This window comes from Abramis brama (genome assembly GCF_963993115.1).
Source record: "Abramis brama genome assembly, chromosome: 24".
NCBI lineage: Eukaryota > Metazoa > Chordata > Actinopteri > Cypriniformes > Leuciscidae > Abramis > Abramis brama.
The window spans coordinates 23,338,902-23,360,201 of record NC_139986.1 but is presented as its reverse complement, the minus strand read 5'-3'; the positions used below and the strand labels follow the sequence as shown (position 1 = coordinate 23,360,201).

At 36.5% G+C, this 21,300-nt stretch overlaps 1 protein-coding gene across 1 annotated transcript; it reads left to right on the top strand.

Moving 5' to 3' along the window:
- The first annotated feature begins 12,994 nt into the window (after window positions 1-12,994).
- Window positions 12,995-20,079, top strand: steap2 (STEAP family member 2, metalloreductase). The gene is made up of 5 exons (XM_084102570.1): window positions 12,995-13,134; window positions 14,016-14,554; window positions 16,048-16,575; window positions 17,587-17,751; window positions 17,839-20,079. The coding sequence occupies exons 2-5, from the start codon at window positions 14,054-14,056 to the stop codon at window positions 18,121-18,123; spliced, it is 1,479 nt and encodes a 492-aa protein (XP_083958696.1). The 5' UTR covers window positions 12,995-13,134; window positions 14,016-14,053; the 3' UTR covers window positions 18,124-20,079.
- The last annotated feature ends 1,221 nt before the right edge of the window (window positions 20,080-21,300 follow it).

Sequence of the window (21,300 nt, the reverse complement as noted above, 5' to 3'; positions counted from 1 at the left end):
GCCGTCGTATTCTGTTCCCCCTATGTTTATTACACAATAAGGTTCATCAAATTGTTGCAAGTAACTGTCCTCAATAGCCTAGTGGTCAGTGCCCTGACATCTTTTTTTTTTTGCTTTGGGTGACCCGAGTTCAAGTCCTGGTTCGTCAAACATTCTTGATACTATACTGTCCTATCATAATAAAAGGCAACAAAATATATATATATATTCTTTAAACTGATGCAAATTAAGCTCCATCCAGAAACAAAAATGAAATCAGCATTTTTAAGCCATTACATCAACATCTCTCATAATGGGAGTGGGGAACGGATTTCGACAGCTGAACTTTTTGCCGTCGGATTCTGTTCCCCCTATGTTTATTACACAATAAGGTTCCAAAATGTATCAAATTGCAGAAAACAACTGTCCTCAATAGCCTAGTGGTCAGTGCCCTGACAATATTTTTTTTAGCTTTGGGCGACCCGAGTTCAAGTCCTGGTTCGTCAAACATTCTTGATACTATAGGCTACTGTCCTATCATAATAAAAGGCAAAAAAAAAAAAAAAAATCTTTAAACTGATGCAAATTAAGCTCCATCCACAAACAAAAATGAAATCAGCATTTTTAAGCCATTACATCAACAACTCTCATAATGGGAGTGGGGGAACGGATTTCGACAGCTGAACTTTTTGCCGTCGGATTCTGTTCCCCCTATGTTTATTACACAATAAGGTTCCAAAATGTATCAAATTGCAGCAAATAACTGTCCTCAATATCCTAGTGGTCAGTGTCCTGACAATATATATATTTTTTTAGCTTTGGGCGACCCGAGTTCAAGTCCTGGTTCGTCAAACATTCTTGATACTATAGGCTACTGTCCTATCATAATAAAAGGCAAAAAAAAAAAAAAAATCTTTAAACTGATGCAAATTAGGCTCCATCCACAAACAAAAATGAAATCAGCATTTTTAAGCCATTACATCAACAACTCTCATAATGGGAGTGGGGAACGGATTTCGACAGCTGAACTTTTTGCCGTCGGATTCTGTTCCCCCTATGTTTATTACACAATAAGGTTCCAAAATGTATCAAATTGCAGAAAACAACTGTCCTCAATAGCCTAGTGGTCAGTGCCTGACAATATTTTTTTTTAGCTTTGGGCGACCCGAGTTCAAGTCCCGGGTCGTCAAACTTTCTTGATACTATACTGTCCTATCATAATAAAAGGCAACAAAATATATTCTTTAAACTGATGCAAGTTAAACTCCATCCACACACAAAAATGAAATCAGCATTTTTAAGCCATTACATCAACAACTCTCATAATGGGAGTGGGGGAACGGATTTCGACAGCTGAACTTTTTGCCGTCGAATTCTGTTCCCCCTATGTTTATTACACAATAAGGTTCTAAGATTTATCAAATTGCTGCAAACAACTGTCCTCAATAGCCTAGTGGTCAGTTCCCTGACAATTTTTTTTTTTAGCTTTGGGCGACCCGAGTTCAAGTCCCGGTTCGTCAAACATTCTTGATACTATACTGTCCTATCATAATAAAAGGCAACAAAATATATTCTTTAAACTGATGCAAGTTAAACTCCATCCACACACAAAAATGAAATCAGCATTTTTAAGCCATTACATCAACAACTGTCATAATGGGAGTGGGGGAACGGATTTCGACAGCTGAACTTTTTGCCGTCGGATTCTGTTCCCCCTATGTTTATTACACAATAAGGTTCTAAGATTTATCAAATTGCTGCAAACAACTGTCCTCAATAGCCTAGTGGTCAGTGCCCTGACATTTTTTTTTTTAGCTTTGGGTGACCCGAGTTCAAGTCCTGGTTCGTCAAACATTCTTGATACTATACTGTCCTATCATAATAAAAGGCAACAAAATATATATATATATTCTTTAAACTGATGCAAATTAAGCTCCATCCAGAAACAAAAATGAAATCAGCATTTTTAAGCCATTACATCAACATCTCTCATAATGGGAGTGGGGAACGGATTTCGACAGCTGAACTTTTTGCCGTCGGATTCTGTTCCCCCTATGTTTATTACACAATAAGGTTCCAAAATGTATCAAATTGCAGAAAACAACTGTCCTCAATAGCCTAGTGGTCAGTGCCCTGACAATATTTTTTTTAGCTTTGGGCGACCCGAGTTCAAGTCCTGGTTCGTCAAACATTCTTGATACTATAGGCTACTGTCCTATCATAATAAAAGGCAAAAAAAAAAAAAAATCTTTAAACTGATGCAAATTAAGCTCCATCCACAAACAAAAATGAAATCAGCATTTTTAAGCCATTACATCAACAACTCTCATAATGGGAGTGGGGGAACGGATTTCGACAGCTGAACTTTTTGCCGTCGGATTCTGTTCCCCCTATGTTTATTACACAATAAGGTTCTAAGATTTATCAAATTGCTGCAAGCAACTGTCCTCAACAGCCTAGTGGTCAGTGCCCTGACAATTTTTTTTTTTAGCTTTGGGCGACCCGAGTTCAAGTCCCGGTTCGTCAAACATTCTTGATACTATACTGTCCTATCATAATAAAAGGCAACAAAATATATTCTTTAAACTGATGCAAGTTAAACTCCATCCACACACAAAAATGAAATCAGCATTTTTAAGCCATTACATCAACAACTCTCATAATGGGAGTGGGGGAACGGATTTCGACAGCTGAACTTTTTGCCGTCGGATTCTGTTCCCCCTATGTTTATTACACAATAAGGTTCTAAGATTTATCAAATTGCTGCAAACAACTGTCCTCAATAGCCTAGTGGTCAGTGCCCTGACATTATTTTTTTTTAGCTTTGGGTGACCCGAGTTCAAGTCCTGGTTCGTCAAACATTCTTGATACTATACTGTCCTATCATAATAAAAGGCAACAAAATATATATATATATTCTTTAAACTGATGCAAATTAAGCTCCATCCAGAAACAAAAATGAAATCAGCATTTTTAAGCCATTACATCAACAACTCTCATAATGGGAGTGGGGGAACGGATATCGACAGCTGAACTTTTTGCCGTCGGATTCTGTTCCCCCTATGTTTATTACACAATAAGGTTCCAAAATGTATCAAATTGCAGCAAATAACTGTCCTCAATAGCCTAGTGGTCAGTGTCCTGACAATATATATATTTTTTTAGCTTTGGGCGACCCGAGTTCAAGTCCTGGTTCGTCAAACATTCTTGATACTATAGGCTACTGTCCTATCATAATAAAAGGCAAAAAAAAAAAAAAAATCTTTAAACTGATGCAAATTAGGCTCCATCCACAAACAAAAATGAAATCAGCATTTTTAAGCCATTACATCAACAACTCTCATAATGGGAGTGGGGAACGGATTTCGACAGCTGAACTTTTTGCCGTCGGATTCTGTTCCCCCTATGTTTATTACACAATAAGGTTCCAAAATGTATCAAATTGCAGAAAACAACTGTCCTCAATAGCCTAGTGGTCAGTGCCTGACAATATTTTTTTTTAGCTTTGGGCGACCCGAGTTCAAGTGCCGGTTCGTCAAACTTTCTTGATACTATACTGTCCTATCATAATAAAAGGCAACAAAATATATTCTTTAAACTGATGCAAGTTAAACTCCATCCACACACAAAAATGAAATCAGCATTTTTAAGCCATTACATCAACAACTCTCATAATGGGAGTGGGGGAACGGATTTCGACAGCTGAACTTTTTGCCGTCGAATTCTGTTCCCCCTATGTTTATTACACAATAAGGTTCTAAGATTTATCAAATTGCTGCAAACAACTGTCCTCAATAGCCTAGTGGTCAGTGCCCTGACAATATTTTTTTTTTAGCTTTGGGCGACCCAAGTTCAAGTCCAGGTTCGTCAAACTTTCTTGATACTATACTGTACTGTCCTATCATAATAAAAGGCAACAAAATATATTCTTTAAACTGATGCAAGTTAAACTCCATCCACACACAAAAATGAAATCAGCATTTTTAAGCCATTACATCAACATCTCTCATAATGGGAGTGGGGGAACAGATTTCGACAGCTGAACTTTTTGCCGTCGGATTCTGTTCCCCCTATGTTTATTACACAATAAGGTTCCAAAATGTATCAAATTGCAGCAAGTAACTTTCCTCAATAGCCTAGTGGTCAGTGACTTGACAATATTCAGCAGTGGTTAAACTGGCTTTTGTAGGGAGGGGGATTCCTTATCGCATCGTAAAATGACTTACACAATGTATTATTATACTGTAATAAATGTATAACACAATGTATTATTACATTGTAATAAAGGTATAATAACACAATGTATTATCACATTGTAATAAAAGTATAATAACTCAATGTATTATTACACTGTAATAAAGGTATAATTACACAATTTTTTATTGCACTGTTATAAAGGTATAATAGCACAATGTATTACATTGTAATAAATGTATAATAACACAATGTATTATTATACTGTAATAAATGTATAATAACACAATGTATTATTATACTGTAATAAATGTATAATAACACAATGTATTATTACATTGTAATAAAGGTATAATTACACAATGTATTATTACACTGTAATAAAGGTATAATAACACAATGTATTATTACATTGTAAAAACGGTATAATAACACAATGTATTATTATACTGTAATAAATGTATAATAACACAATGTATTATTACATTGTAAAAACGGTATAATAACACAATGTATTATTATACTGTAATAAATGTATAATAACACAATGTATTATTATACTGTAATAAATGTATAATAACACAATGTATTATTACATTGTAATAAAGGTATAATTACACAATGTATTATTACACTGTAATAAATGTATAATAACACAATGTATTATTATACTGTAATAAATGTATAAATACACATTTATTATTACATTGTAATAAAGGTATATTACACAATGTATTATTATACAGTAATAAATGTATAATAACACAATGTATATTATACTGTAATAAATGTATAATAACACAATGTATTATTACACTGTAATACATTTATAATGACACAATGTATTATTACATTGTAAAAACGGTATAATAACACAATGTATTATTATACTGTAATAAATGTATAATAACACAATGTATTATTACATTGTAATAAAGGTATAATTACACAATGTATTATTACACTGTAATAAAGGTATAATAACACAATGTATTATTACATTGTAAAAACGGTATAATAACACAATGTATTATTATACTGTAATAAATGTATAATAACACAATGTATTATTATACTGTAATAAATGTATAATAAGACAATGTATTATTACATTGTAATAAAGGTATAATTACACAATGTATTATTACACTGTAATAAATGTATAATAACACAATGTATTATTACATTGTAAAAACGGTATAATAACACAATGTATTATTATACTGTAATAAATGTATAATAACACAATGTATTATTACATTGTAATAAAGGTATAATTACACAATGTATTATTACACTGTAATAAAGGTATAATAACACAATGTATTATTATACTGTAATAAATGTATAAATACACATTTATTATTACATTGTAAAAAAGGTATAATTACACAATGTATTATTACACTGTAATAAATGTATAATTACACAATGTATTATTACACTGTAATAAATGTATAAATACACAGTTATTATTACATTGTAATAAAGGTACATTACACAATGTATTATTACACTGTAATAAATGTATAAATACACATTTATTATTACATTGTAATAAAGGTATATTACACAATGTATTATTATACTGTAATAAATGTATAATAACAATGTATTATTACATTGTAATAAAGGTATAATTACACATTTATTATTACATTGTAATAAAGGTATAATTTCACAATGTATTACATTGTAATAAAGGTATAAAAACACAATGTATTATTACATTGTAATAAAGGTATAATTACACAATGTATTATTACACTGTAATAAAGGTATAATTACACAATGTATTATTACACTGTAATAAATGTATAAATACACATTTATTATTACATTGTAATAAAGGTATAATTACACAATGTATTATTACACTGTAATAAATGTATAAATACACATTTAATATTACATTGTAATAAAGGTATAATTTCACAATGTATTATTACACTGTAATAAAGGTATAACACAATGTATTATGTCAAACTTTCTTGATACTATACTGTCCTATCATAATAAAAGGCAAAAAAATATTCTTTAAACTGATGCAAATTACGCTCCATCCAATTTTTAAGCCATTACATCAACAACTCTCATAATGGGAGTGGGGGAACGGATTTCGACAGCTGAACTTTTTGCCGTCGGATTCTCTTCCCCCTATGTTTATTACACAATAAGGTTCCAAAATGTATCAAATTGCAGGAATCAACTGTCCTCAATAGCTTAGTGGTCAGTGCCCTGACAATATATATATATTTTTTTAGCTTTGGGCGACCCAAGTTCAAGTTCCGGTTCGCCAAACTTTCTTGATACTATACTGTCCTATCATAATAAAAGGTAAAAATATATATATATATATATATTCTTTAAAGGGACACTCTACCGTTTTTTCATATTAAACTATGTTATTCCCTTATCTAAGACGAGTTGATACATACCTCTCTCATCTCAGTGCGTGCACTTAATCGCTCTAGCACGCGGTGACACTCTGAAAGCACATCAACACATTGAGTGAACAATATATTTTTACAACATTAATTAATGTTTTGAATGTTATTTAATACAAACACTTGATTGGTCATGTTTGTTCACTTCATTCATTGTGCATTAAATAATGTTAACATAAATAATGTTAACTTTTGATTTAAAAAATGTATTTTTAAATTAACCCCAAGGAGAATAATTGCGACAGTAGCCTATATAGGCCTAACTATTGTTAATTGTTAGGTCATTTTATCTAATGTTATCTAACAAATGGAATCTTATTGTAAAGTGTTTTTAATACTACAGTTTCCATCTTTGTAAACGATACACTTTAATATATGTAAACTTAATCTAAATTAAGCTTTGGTACCGAAATTGGTACCGAGAACCGTGGATTTTCACTGGTATTGGTACCGTGACAACGCTCTGTTAGCTCGGTAATTTAGACAAGGCTGTTGACAGAGTCACGTTAACGTAGGTAATGGCTGTTATGTTATTATTATTTTTTAATGACATTCGTTGTTACATGTTCATTGCTGGATTTAAGGAAAAACATCAACCAATATTGCATATCCATAATTATTATAATTAAAGAATACTTACACTATAACGTAAATTAGAAGTGTAACGCAAAGAAATGGATTTTTACACCTATTTAGAATTTTACTCGAATACAAATACAAATACAAATACTTTTCCCCCCTCAACAAATACAAATACAGATACAAATACCGGCTGCTTTGCACATCCCTATTCGCCACATGGCGAGAACGTTCGCGTCTCGTTTCGCCTCTCCATGCTGAAGACTTCAATGATCGTGATCTGAATTTATGTTATTATTTAAAGCCAGGTAGAGGTTATTTTCTTTGTTCACTTTTTGTTATTTATTTAGAATATAGCGTAGAGAAGCAGTGGCCCGGAAGACTCACCTGTTTGTTGTTTTTTTGTCGGGAGTTAGGTAAGATCTTTCCTGCAACGACAGGTTCAGTTAAGGGTTCATGTTTTTCTCTTGCTGCCCTACCTGTGCTGTTTATTTGATTATTGTTTATTATGTGGTGCTCTCTCTCTTGTCTGTTTTTCATGGACTTGATTAAAACTTGTGGCGTGATTAACGTCAGAAAACCACTCAATCGTCTGTGATTTCTAAATATGTTCGGTCCTTATCTTATGTGATTTAAACGAGCCAAGTCAGATAAAGGTCACATTTCTTGTCTATTCCACCCACTGCCACTTATACAAACGACGGAAATAAGCGCAGTTACAATAGCTTAATATTTGTGGGAGAGCGTTGCAATAGAGAGTGACGATATTGTATTGCAATATGTAGCACTTCAAAGTCAATACCAAATCAAAACTAGTTAGCACATTAGTTGTAATTGAAAAGGTTTAATGACAAAATATGGTTATGGTTACACTTAAAATAGTTACAAAGTAGATGTATGAGATGATGATAACTTGTACCATTAATCTTACCCAGCATGTAAAATGTTACCTGAGAGAGAGAGAGAGAGAGAGAGAGAGAGAGAGAGAGAGAGAGAGAGAGAGAAGAGGAAGCAAAAGGAGAGAGCCCCAAGAATAAGAAGAGAGCCCCAAGAAAGGGACCTAGAGAAGAAGAGAGCCAGAGCAAAAAAGAGCCAGGGCAACAGTTTCAATCTTCTTTCATCCTTTCCTGACCATGTGACTAAAACCCAGATGTGAGACATTCAAACTGACCAATCAGATAATTACACTTCCCCCACCATACTAAAGGTGTGACAATTCATTGACCCCCAACTTACACACATTTTGGCCTACAGGCCTAGATCACTATCAGAAACCTCTGTGCCTTTAGGAACTCCAAATGGTCCTTGTGGTAGAAAGAGGGGGTGGAAACAGTAAAGCAAATATCTTTGCTCATTTAAAATATCTTGAATTATTTTCAATCCTACATACCATCACAGAAAACTTTCTGCATTTTTACATTTTCAAAAAACATCACTTAGTATGATTTATAAGCCATTTTCCTCATAGGGACCAAAAATGTCCCAACAAGGACAAGGATTTTGGATATTGCCATCGTTGTTGGGGACATTTTGTCCCCATAATGTAGGGTTTACCAGGACATACACACACAAAGATGTTGGTAACACTTTACAATAAGGTTCCTTTATTAAACATTAGTAAATGTATTAACTAACATGAACTAACAATGAGCAATACATTTACTACTGTTTTTGTTAATCTTTGTTAATGTTAGTTAATAAAAATAAAGCTGTTCATTGTTTGTTCATGTTAGTTCACAGTGCATTACCTAATGTTAACAAGATTTTAATAAAGTATTAGTAAATGTTGAAATTAACATTAACAAAGATGAACAAATGCTGTATAAGTGCAGTTCATTATTAGTTAATGTTAACTAATGTAGTTAACTAATGAACCTTATTGTAAAGTGTTACCGATGTTTTTTTTGGAGCCTACTTTTTTTATGAAAGCCATGGGGTCCAATGTCAAACATCTTCTTTTGTTTTTACTTTTTTCCTTCACAACTTATACAATTTATTTTTTATTTTTTGGAAGAAAATTTGAGCATGCACATTTTAGTGCATTTTTACAAAGTTGCTTTATATAAACCGAGACAAAAAAGGCCTCAAACCAAGCTTTTGTATTCTGCCAACACAATGCACAAACTGGTACTCAGCAAGTCATATCATATTCCTTCAGACCTCCACACACACACTCCTCAAAGATATTCTGCAGCATCACATGACTCACAGTGAATGGTAAACTCTTACTATTCTGGTCAGGAACAACATGGTTGCTGTTTTTGCAGGCCTGAAGCTGCTGTCCTGACGTTGCTCAGAAGTTGAAGAAGAAGAGGGGTAAACAGCAGTGTGTGAACTCATCGGAGGGCTGGAGGAAAGAGCGAAGATGCTATTTTAAGAGAAATTGGCATGTTGTCGTCAGCATGCTCTTGCTGCAGGCTCTCTCGGTCCCTCCACTCTTGCCAAAGGACCTTAAGGTATCACAGATTTTGACACAAAGTCAAGCAGTAAATGTCACAGTCTACTTGCAGTGTCACCAATTTATAGAGTCTATTTCTATGCATAATGTGTGTCTATCTATCTATCTATCTATCTATCTATCTATCTATCTATCTATCTATCTATCTATCTATCTATCTATCTATCTATCTATCTATCTATCTATCCTCTCTGTTTTTGGCCATTCTGTGCAGACGGTTAAGTGAGAAACACTGGGATGTGTCATTATGTGCAGATTTCCCAGTAATCTGTTGTGCAGCCCATAGCAGGGATTTTAATTTTAATGAATGGTTTCAATCCCTTTTACGTGAAAATGTCATCAGCTTCTTGACGTTTGGCTGAAAGGGTTTTGTCACAGTGCATTGCTCACCTGCGATGTGCAATTCATTGTGGCCAGATTACAAGCTTTGCATTGTGTTAGAAACAGAAGTGGTGAAGTTAACAGAGTATTATTGCACAGGAAAAGGAAGTTTTTAATGAGGTCTGTTAAAGTTTGTATTCCAAGTCAAACTGATAGATATATACGTTCAGATGTATATGTTCAGGCATAAGTGATATCTAAATAGGGGTGGGCGTCGATATGGCAAACATATATCACAATATTTTTCAGGAAAATCACGATTCACTATTTTATCACGATTCTTTCATGCTGGTTATAATATTTCACAAGTGACTGAGCATTGCAGCAAAACTAATGTCCCTATTTTAAAAACAAAGCCTTACAAGGTTACAAAATATAAAATAAAAAAGACACTCCGGCACGAACACTCCGGCATGGACACTCTGGCACAGATACGGACACTCCGGCACGGACACTCTGGCACAGATACGGCACTCCGGCACGGACACTCTGGCACAGACACTCTGGCACAGACACGGACACTCCGGCGCGGAAACGGACACTCAGGCACGGACACTCCGGCACAGACACGGACACTCCGGCGCGGACACGGACACTCCAGCACAGTGTCCGTGCACAGACACAGGACACTCCGGCACAGACACACCGGACACTCCGGCATGGACACACCGGACACTCCGACACACCGGACACTCCGGCATGGACACACCGGACACTCCGACACGGACACTCCGGCACGGACACTCTGGCACAGACACGGACACTCCAGCACGGACACTCTGGCACAGGCACGGACACTCCGGCACAGACAAGGACACTTCGGCACGGACACGGACACTCCGGCACGGACACAGACACTCCAGCACAGTGTCCGTGCACAGACACCGGACACTCCGGCACGGATACACCGGACACTCCGGCACGGACACAGACACTCCGGCACAGTGTCCTTGCACAGACACCGGACACTCCTGCATGGACACGGACACTCTGGCTTGTACATGGACACTCCGGCACAGACACACCGGACACTCCGGCACGAGCATGGACACTCCGGCACAGACACACCGGACACTCCGGCACAGACACGGACACTTCAGCATGGACACTCCGGCACGGACACTCCGACACGGACACTCTGGCACAGACACGGACACTCCGGCACAGACACGGACACTTCGGCACGGACAGGGACACTTCAGCATGAACACGGACACTCCGACACAGTGTCCTTGCACATACACCGGACATTCCTGAATGGACACGGACACTCTGGCTTGTACATGGACACTCCGGCACAGACACACCGGACACTCCGGCACAGACACACCGGACACTCCGGCACGAGCATGGACTCTCCGGCACAGACACGGACACTTCAGCATGGGCACTCCGGCACAGACACACCGGACACTCCGGCACGAGCATGGACACTCCGGCACAGACACGGACACTTCAGCATGGACACTCCGGCACGGACACTTCGGCACAGACACGGACACTTCAGTACGGACACGGGCACTTCAGCACGGACACGGACACTTCAGCACGGACACGGACACGGACACTCTGGCATGGACACACCAGACACTCCGACACGGACACTTCGGCACGGACACAGACACTCCGGCACAGATTTTTTGCCGTATTGTCCGTGTCTGTGCCAGAGTGTATGTGTCTGTGCCAGAGTTTTTTTGTTTTGTTTTTGGAGTTATGAGTTTTTTGGCATTTTATTTTAAGGACACAAAGCTTGTTTATTTCTATAATTCCATATTAAATGTTTAAATGTTAAATAAACAATCTTGTGATAAGAAAATGATGAATGGATGAATTGTTGATCACATTACAACAAAAATAGGTTTCTTTTCCTGTGGGGGCTCTATCACTTGTGCATTAATATGACATTGCATAATTTGCATATTTAAAAGGTTTAAACCTGTATTTTATGTGTATTCTAATATGGCAGAGTTTCATTTTGATGAAAATAGATGAACAATTTTTGCCTCATTACCTGAACTGCATCTTTTGTTAACCTTTTGTTTTTAGCACCTTGTTTTCCAGTAAAAAATATCTAAAAATCATAGGCTAAACATAAACAGTGGTGATTCATTACAGTATTGTGGGGTTTGAACCTACTATATTGAGTGAGCAGCCTAGATCAACCCAGAGGTGTCTACTGCAGACGACTGTCTTCTCTTCACACAGCAGATCTGAGACATGCTGCAGCACTCCAACATTTAACAGCAGAGAAATTGAATAAAGAAGAACGGCAAATGATAATGAAACGTGGTTTACGTTGAGCAGGTGTAAAGCGGCCCGGAAGTTATTTATTAATGGTCAAAAACGAACGGTCAGTGTAAATAACGATTCTACTCTTTTATTTATTAACTATGTTTAAAATAATGGCTGTTACAATTTTCTACTATCATTTTTTTAGGAATCAATTATAGTTCGGATCCTTGCTGAAGCAGCGCCATGACGATTTTGTCACGTGCTAACTGTTTTTCTTCTCAGCGCCGATCAGGATGGACTCCCTTATTAGACATTCTCTGATGGACTACTCGTACGCTCGTTCGTGATTAATTGATGAGGGTATCGCCAAATTATTTAATTAAGATTCCTGGGAGGGATTTCTTTTTTGTGATCAACTTTTTATTGTCTTTAGAAATAACATCCATTCAAACAAACAGACAGGGAAGGGGGAGCAACAGACATATTATCCATAATTTAACAATATGAAACCTGGGAGGGATTTCTATTTGTGTGACAGGTTAAAATATAATAAAATTGATAGATTAAAATGATTATACTATTACGCGCGCAGATATTTCCAGTGAAATGAAAAGCGTTTTGAAATTTGAATTTGCGTCAATGTGGAATTCTGCTTTTTGAGCCTCCACGCGCCCCCTGGAGGAAACATCAGTTATTGGCTAGAGACAGCCGCAGCGCGATGAAGGAGACGCCGAGTCTCTGTATGCGAAAATAGCGGTGGGTCATTACAAATCAAGCGGACAGAGGGCGGGTTAACAGTCACCGGTGAGGGACATATCCATCTCATCCGTTTGCTCGATGGTGTCACGGCAGAGTCTGTTACAGGTAACGTTATAACCTTGAGTTGTTTTTCGCAATTATATACAATCGGGTGCGTCATCCTCTATCCTACGCTCATAATACGTGATTTACAGAGCAACCGTTACCTGCCACTGCAATTATATAGATATATAGATATTGTTTCTGTTCTTATTTTTATGAATAAACAATGATTCATATTCTGCTGTTTGCATATGAGCAGACCTTCTGGCGCTCTAACAGGTCACACAGCCCGTATGAGATTTCAAAGTCATACAGAATTTGATTCTGTTCTATTCTATTCCATTTCATTCCATTCTATTCTATTCTGTATTATTTTTTTCTTTTCTTTTTTTGGAATACATTTTAACATTTAATACATGAAACCCTACACCATGCATCCAACCTGTGGATCTTAAGATTATTTTTCAACATTTACTTAAAGATTGTATTTAACATAGCTTTATTAGTAAGTAATTATTTATAGTTATTATTGACTTATTAGCATCATTTGCATTGTTATTTTCATGGCAAATAGGCACGTTTCCTATCCAAATCTCTCTACCATAATAAGTCCAGATGTTTTACTTTTAAACTCATATTTTACTTATTTATAATTTTCATTATTCTCAATGACTATTGCCATTGTATTCCTATTACTTTAATACAATAATGAAAAACCTAACCCTAACAATACAATAGATTTTTTTTTGCATATATATATATATATATATATATATATATATATATATATATATATATACAGGGCCGTCCCAAGCATGGGACCCTGTATACACACACGCATACATTTTGGGGTACAAATCTAGAGAGATTCTCTTTTAACTAAATGGCACAAAACAAAATAGGCATCTGAGATCTCTTCTAACAAAGTATTATTATTCCATTAGTGTCCTAAGATCCAGTAAGAGGTGCTTTGGGCCTGAAAATGGACTCTATTTCCCTGTTGGGCAGCAGCCCGGCCAGCACCAAAGTTTGCTTCCTACCCAACGGGCTGAAGAACGGTTCCAACGAGGGATCTGGCAAGCCCACAGTCGGCATCATCGGATCTGGGGACTTCTCCAAAAGCCTGACCCTCCGGCTGCTCCGCAGTGGGTTCCATGTGGTGGTGGGGAGCCGACAGCCCAAGAGAGCGGCCGAGTCATTCCCGCATGTGGTAGACGTGACCCATCACGAGGATGCAGTGGGGAAGACCAACCTCGTGTTCCTGGCCATTCGCCGAGAGCACTATTCCTCTCTCTGGGACATCAAGCACCTGCTGGCAGGAAAAATACTGGTGGATGTCAGCAACAACAGACGGGTGAACCAGTATCCAGAATCAAACGCAGAATACCTAGCCTCCCTATTCCCAGAATCCATTGTGGTCAAAGGCTTCAATGTGATCTCGTCCTGGGCCATGCAGTCAGGCCCCAGAGACTCCAGTCGACAGGTATGTTGTCCAAAATTCATTGTGCTTCAGTGTAATTCAGTGTACCACAACACTATGGAAAGTCTAAAGTTTTTAAACACACGGAGCCAAAGATCTTGGAAAATTAAAGCACACAGCTCAAAATGTTCTTATCTTTTGGCACAGCTTTAGAACAGACAGTGGCCACGTACACACTGCAACTACATTCGGTTGTCAATTGACCGCAACGGAATACGGTTATCAGTCCTGTTTTTGACTCGATAATTTAGGAGAAAACATCTTCTTCTGTGTTTACAACTTGTGGAACAACTTGAGGTTGAGTAAATGATGACAAAAATTTTCATTTTTGGGTGAACTGTCCCTTTAAGTTTTAGTTTTTCATCTAAAATTAATTTTTTATTTCAATTTTATTTCCATTAACAAAAAATATTTATTAATAACACTGATATATACTGATTTTACAGCTCTATAACTGCAGTATGTACAAAATAAAGTAAAATAAAACATATTTTAGGCCCTGCTGTGTTCAACAGTGTAGGCTCAAAACATAGCCCTCGGTATGCTAATGACACTCCTGAAGGACTTAGTATCCAAGGAATGATGATGAGGAGGAGGAAGAAGACGATGAGGATTATGTCTTCTGGGTTTAGCAGAGACCTCTTCCAGCCAGCAGTGAATGTGAATGTCTGAGTTTCTGTGAAGAGCTGATTAGAATGATGAACAGATGAGCTGTGGAATCTTTGTGAGCTGAAAGAGGAATAGTTTTTATTAACACTATGAAAGATCCATTAAAGCCATGCCATAAACCTGCTCTTATCTCAGTCTAATTTTGAACGCTTATAAACTCAATGGATTAATTCCACTTTAGTTATGGGTTCTAGGGAATTGTTCTTACTGTATAAAAGCATTCACACTAGCTCATTGGAAATTGTTTTTTCTGTTGTTTTCCATGCAATGTATTTCTAGTTACTCAGGATGCACTGATATTACGATGTACCGATAACAATTTATTGATCATTATTTTATGTTATTCTGTAATATTTTCTTCTTAATGAAATAAAAGTAAAACACTAAAAACTAAAATCAATTGTTTTAAATGTTACAAGTGAAACAAGATTATAATGTACAGTCAGAAAAATATATATTCAATCTGAGATGTGCTCAAGATTGCATTTAATAGTCATTTATCAATCTTTTAAAAATTAACTTTAAGTTAGCGTTAGATGATGGCAAAAGGAAATCAAAATGCCATAATAAGGGAAATTATCTTGTCAATTTAAAATACATTAAAAACCAATAACCGATATGAAAAAAAACAAAAAAACAATATGATACTGACATTGTGCATCTCTAACCACTCATAAATGTATGGGATTCATAAGTCTGACACCACACTGAAAATCTGGCATTCACAGTCTAATTTTGGTCACCAATATATCCACCAAATTGCTGTTGTGAATGAATGAAGATTTTAAAAGGAAGGATTATTGATTGCCTGTAATCTCTTTATATAGGTCTATATTTGCAGTAATTCGGCGGACGCTCGACAGCAGCTCATTGAAATGTCCCGTCAGCTCAGTTTCATCCCTGTGGACATGGGCGCCCTCTCCTCTGCCAAGGAGATCGAGAATATGCCACTGCATCTCTTCACAGCCTGGAAAGGACCTGTTTTGACCACCGTCGCATTGTCCATCTTCTTTTTCGCTTACTCCTTTGTGCGGGACATCATCCATCCTTATATGAAGACCAGACAGAGTTTTTTCTACAAGATCCCTCTGGAAATAGTGAACAGGACGCTGCCTGTAGTGGCCATAGTTCTGCTAGCACTGGTGTATTTAGCAGGACAGCTCGCTGCCGTGTACCAGCTCATCTACGGGACGAAGTACCGGCGTTTCCCGTCCTGGCTGGAGGGCTGGCTGGAGAGCCGCAAACAGCTGGGCTTGTTGAGCTTCTTCTTTGGCTGCATACACGTGCTGTACAGCCTCTGCCTGCCCATGAGACGCTCAGAGAGATACCTGATGCTCAACATGGCCTATCAGCAGGTGTGTGTGTGTGTGTGTGTGTGTGTAGATCCAGCAATTCCACTGAAACCATCCTGAGCATCCTGGACTGTTTGAAGTCAATATATTAATAATAATAACATTACAGTAATAATAATAAGTAAATACAAAATGAATACATAAATAAATATATACAGATACAATAATAGTAATAAAAACTACCGTATATTATTATTATTGTATCTATATGTATTTATTTAGTAAGATGATGCTCATTATAATAATGACAATAATAATAAGTAAATACAAAATAAATACATACAAATATATACAGTATACAGAAACAACAATAATAGAAATATTATGATTATTATTTGATCTGTATATATTTATTATTTATGATGATGATGCTCATTATTATTATTAATCATCACAAATGAGTAAATAAATATATGCATAAATACATACATACAGTACATACATACAGATGTAGTAACAACAATACCACCAATATTATTAATAATATTAATAAGCAGTACATTAAATATTGACCAATTATCTGCATCAGTCAATAACCTTGCCCATCCATACAATAACAGAAGCCGTTTCAATGGATAATTAATCATTTCTGTTATTTTTTAAACAAATTTTGAGTAAATATTGTGTTTGTTTTAGCCATTTTAATTGATTAAATTCAGCATTTTTAATTAATGAAATCTGTATGTATTTTGCTTATATGAGCATAATATCAGCTTGCTCTCTCGTTTTCAACATCAGTCATGTCAGTTGAGCACTGATAATAATAATCATGATAATAATGCTTTCCTGATTTTTATATTATATTTGTCATGCACCAAACCCTATAATTAAAATGTCATAAATAAATGTATATTTAAAATTAGTCTGTGTATGTAAAATAAATCTTCAATATGCATTATATACCTTTATTATACATTTAAAAAATATAAACAGGAATATTGCAATATATAGTATGTATATAAAACATTAAAATATAAATCATTTAAATAAATATAATATTTTCTTTCTCTGTAGGTGCATGCCAATATAGAGAACTCATGGAACGAAGAGGAAGTTTGGAGAGTGGAGATGTACGTTTCCTTTGGCATCATGGCTCTGGGGCTTCTCTCTCTATTAGCTGTCACTTCCATCCCATCCATCCACAACGCACTCAACTGGCGAGAGTTTAGCTTTATCCAGGTAAGACATCAATAGGCAGGTCACGCCACCTCCACATCTTGCATTTTCAGATAAATATGATGTAAATAAGCATCTATATCCTGTCAGTCTACCCTAGGTTACATCGCACTGCTCATTTCCACGTTCCACGCTCTGCTCTTCGGCTGGCAGCGGGCGTTTCTGGAGGAGTCTTATCGTTTCTACATGCCACCCAATTTTGTCCTGGCTCTTGTTCTACCCGTCACGGTGATAATCGGAAAAGTGGTGTTGCTGCTTCCCTGTGTGAGCCGGAAGCTGAAACAGATCAGGCGTGGATTAGACCCCAGTCAGAGCCGTACCAACCACGAGAGACCAGCAGCCCACGTTTCACCCGAGAGGGTCACCATCATGTAACTCCACCACAGTTATTTAATGTCACAGTAACGTAAACTCTCAGTCTTTTGTTTCTAGTTGTGCTAATCATACTCATAATACCCAGCCAGTGTACAGCCCATCTGTAAGTTGGCATGTCAGCTGCTTTTTTGGATAAGGGTCCTAGACTAAAAGGTTTGTTTGTAGTTAGTTTTCGGTTCCAGATGATGAATAGGAGTTCAGTTGGAACTGCACTGGTCATGTGACCTCAATTACCCCTTGAAGGAGGATGTCATGTGACTGGATGACCTGATCAAGAGCTTTATTGTATCCCAAACTTGTTATTTATGCACACACTACCGTTAAAAAATTTGGGGTTGGTAAAATGTCTCTTATACTTCCCAAGACTGCACTTATTTGATTGAATATTGTGATATATTATGGATATATTATGATGGCAACATTTTCAGCATCATTACTCCAGTTTTAGCGTCACATGATGATGTCACAGAAATAATTCTAATATGATGATTTGGTGCTCAAGAAACATGTATTATTATTAATGAATTTTTGTGGAAATCGTGATACATTTTTTTTTTTTTTGCCAGATGTCACCTAAGCCACCAGTGTTAACCAACATCCAAATAGCTATAAAAGTATTGTAAAATCTCGCCAAAGGTTAACACTTTAAAGGTGCATTAAGCGATTTCTGAGAAACACTGTTGATATTTGAAATCAACCCAAACAAACACACCCCTCTCTTCATTGCTCCGCCCCCAAAACGCACGAACACGCAACGCAAGAGTGGATGTCTCTTGACTGTTTATTATAGCTGAAGCAAAGAAAAATAAATGCTTTGCGCAAAAATAAAGCGACGATGACGAATGAACGACAAGCAAGAACAAAAAATGATGATATAGTACACAAGAGTATACAAGCAAGAGTTGACTGTTGACAAACAATGACACTCAAAACTGTCCTGTTACTATAGCTAACAATACAACAACAGCATATCTTGGTTCTGTGAAAAATGCAAAACCAATGTTACTCACATATGGAGCAGAAACAATGCAACATTGGCGTCTGTTTTCAGGCCTTCCCGCTCAGGTCTCTCCAGCGCTGGAAAGCTTTTCTAATATTAACGTGGGTCCTAAAGCTCTTGCCTGATCATAACCCTTGTTTTCTCTTTTGTAATGTCTCTCAGCCATCTCTCTTTCTACAGTCTTTCTTCAAATCTCCCTCTTGCTCACTCTCTCTCGTCCCCCATCATGAGTGGACACGCCCCCTAATACTGATTGGCTACAAGTCAGTCCGATCCACTTTCAACAGTGTTTCTCAGAAATCCCTTACTGCACCTTTAATTGAATTGCCAAATAACATTAATGTGTGGTTTTGTATTAATTACATTAATGTTAAAGTATATGCAAATATGTAAAGGTTTCTGCAAAAATACCACATAACAATAGCTTGGAAAAAGAAAATTACCTCATGTGATGTCAAGATGTTCCCAGGCTCCATTCTGGTATGGAAACACCCTCTTTTCTCTATCCAATCAATTCCAAATGGGAGTTCACAAAAATGTCACTGAGAAATGTCACATTACAGATGTTAACTTTGAGCATTTGTTTAACATTGGATTAATTACATTCACAACACATTAGATTCATGACATTTGCAGGTTCATTTGACAGACCAACATGTCATAATGTTAGTGTCACGCTGAATCTGTTTTAACATCTGTACAGGCAAAGCAGTGCCATGAAATGCTAAACCACTGGAAATGACCTGCATAGACTCACCGATAAACATCTCATGGTAAAAGACAGCTCTTTTTTTCTACACTGTTTCTTGTGACCTGTACTGAAAACTGGTTTGTGTCACTTGTCTTGTTGCTCAACACTATCTGCCTACAGTGTGCTGTTTGATAGAGTGTGAACACAAACTCCTGTGCCTCACTTGATGCTTGGAGTGAGTACCAATAAATACAAATGTACAGTATCTCCCCAAGACGTTCTTATTTCTTCATATATATATATATACACAAATATTTTAGTTAATTTTATCTGATTTTACCTTACCTTACACTCAAGTACAATAGTAGCCTATGGTAACAGATCATTATACTGTAGTAAGTTTGGGATCTGTATGATTGTTTTTATGTTTTTGAAATAAGTCTCTTTCGCTCACCAAGTATGCATTTATTTGATAAAAAATTCAGTAAAAACAGGAATATTGTAAAATATTACCACAGTTTAAAATTGTTTTCTATTTTAATATATTTTAAAATGTAATTTATTCCTTGGATGTCAAAGGTAAATTTTCAGCATCATTACTCCAATCCTTAGTGTCACATGATCCTTCAGAAATCATTCTAATATGCTGATTTGACGCTCAAGAAAAAATGTATTATGATCAAATCTGAAAACAGTTGCTGCTTAATATTTTTTGTGGAAACTGTGATACTTTTTTCATGATTTTATGATGAACAGCATGTATTTGAAATGTATTTTTTATTTTTTTTGTAAACGTCTTTACTGTCTCCACCACATTTAGCACCATTAATAAACAGATTCACCAGCAGATGGCACACGTCTCCCTCTCAAACAGAGCATTATGGGTAAACTCACCATGGTATGGGTGTTGTGCAAGAACACACAGCAGTTTGTCATTAATATACAGTTAGAGATAAAATGTAATCTCTTCATCCCCAAAATGTTCAGTTTAGATCTCAGCGGGCGTATCTGAACCCTTAAGGAACTGAAGATCTGGACACATAATAATATCGATTAGGGTGATTAGAAGAGCAGAGTTCGTCACTATGGTCATGTGACGTTCTGAGGCCAAAAGTGCACGCTGTTAAATCTTTTATTAAACCATTATCGCTTAAGTGTTGGCCTGGGCGGAAGGTTTTCCAATGTTTTGATGAAATGGGCCTCTATAAGTGTCAGTGCCGAGCGTTTACTAGGAAACTTCCCACAAATCACTACAAATGCAAGACAGAGACATTTTTTCACCATGCTGAGATCGTAACAGTCACCATGGTTACAAATGTGCTTCCTGCTAAGTTTGGAAAGAGATTAGTCTTAATTACCACTAATGATCAACAAACAAGGAGAAATTGTCTGCCTGTTATAATCCGGTACAGGTTACCACCCCGAACCGTCATAGCCCCACAAACTTACATCTAATTTGCTTATGACGTTCATCAACACAGCTGCG

Excerpts from the sequence above, each read along its gene's own strand:
- steap2 (XM_084102570.1), top strand. The coding sequence starts at position 14,054 with ATGGACTCTATTTCCCTGTTGGGCAGCAGCCCGGCCAGCACCAAAGTT. Across the intron at positions 16,576-17,586 it reads TCAACATGGCCTATCAGCAG|GTGCATGCCAATATAGAGAA; the intron begins GTGTGTGTGTGT and ends CTTTCTCTGTAG. Across the intron at positions 17,752-17,838 it reads GAGAGTTTAGCTTTATCCAG|TCTACCCTAGGTTACATCGC; the intron begins GTAAGACATCAA and ends ATATCCTGTCAG.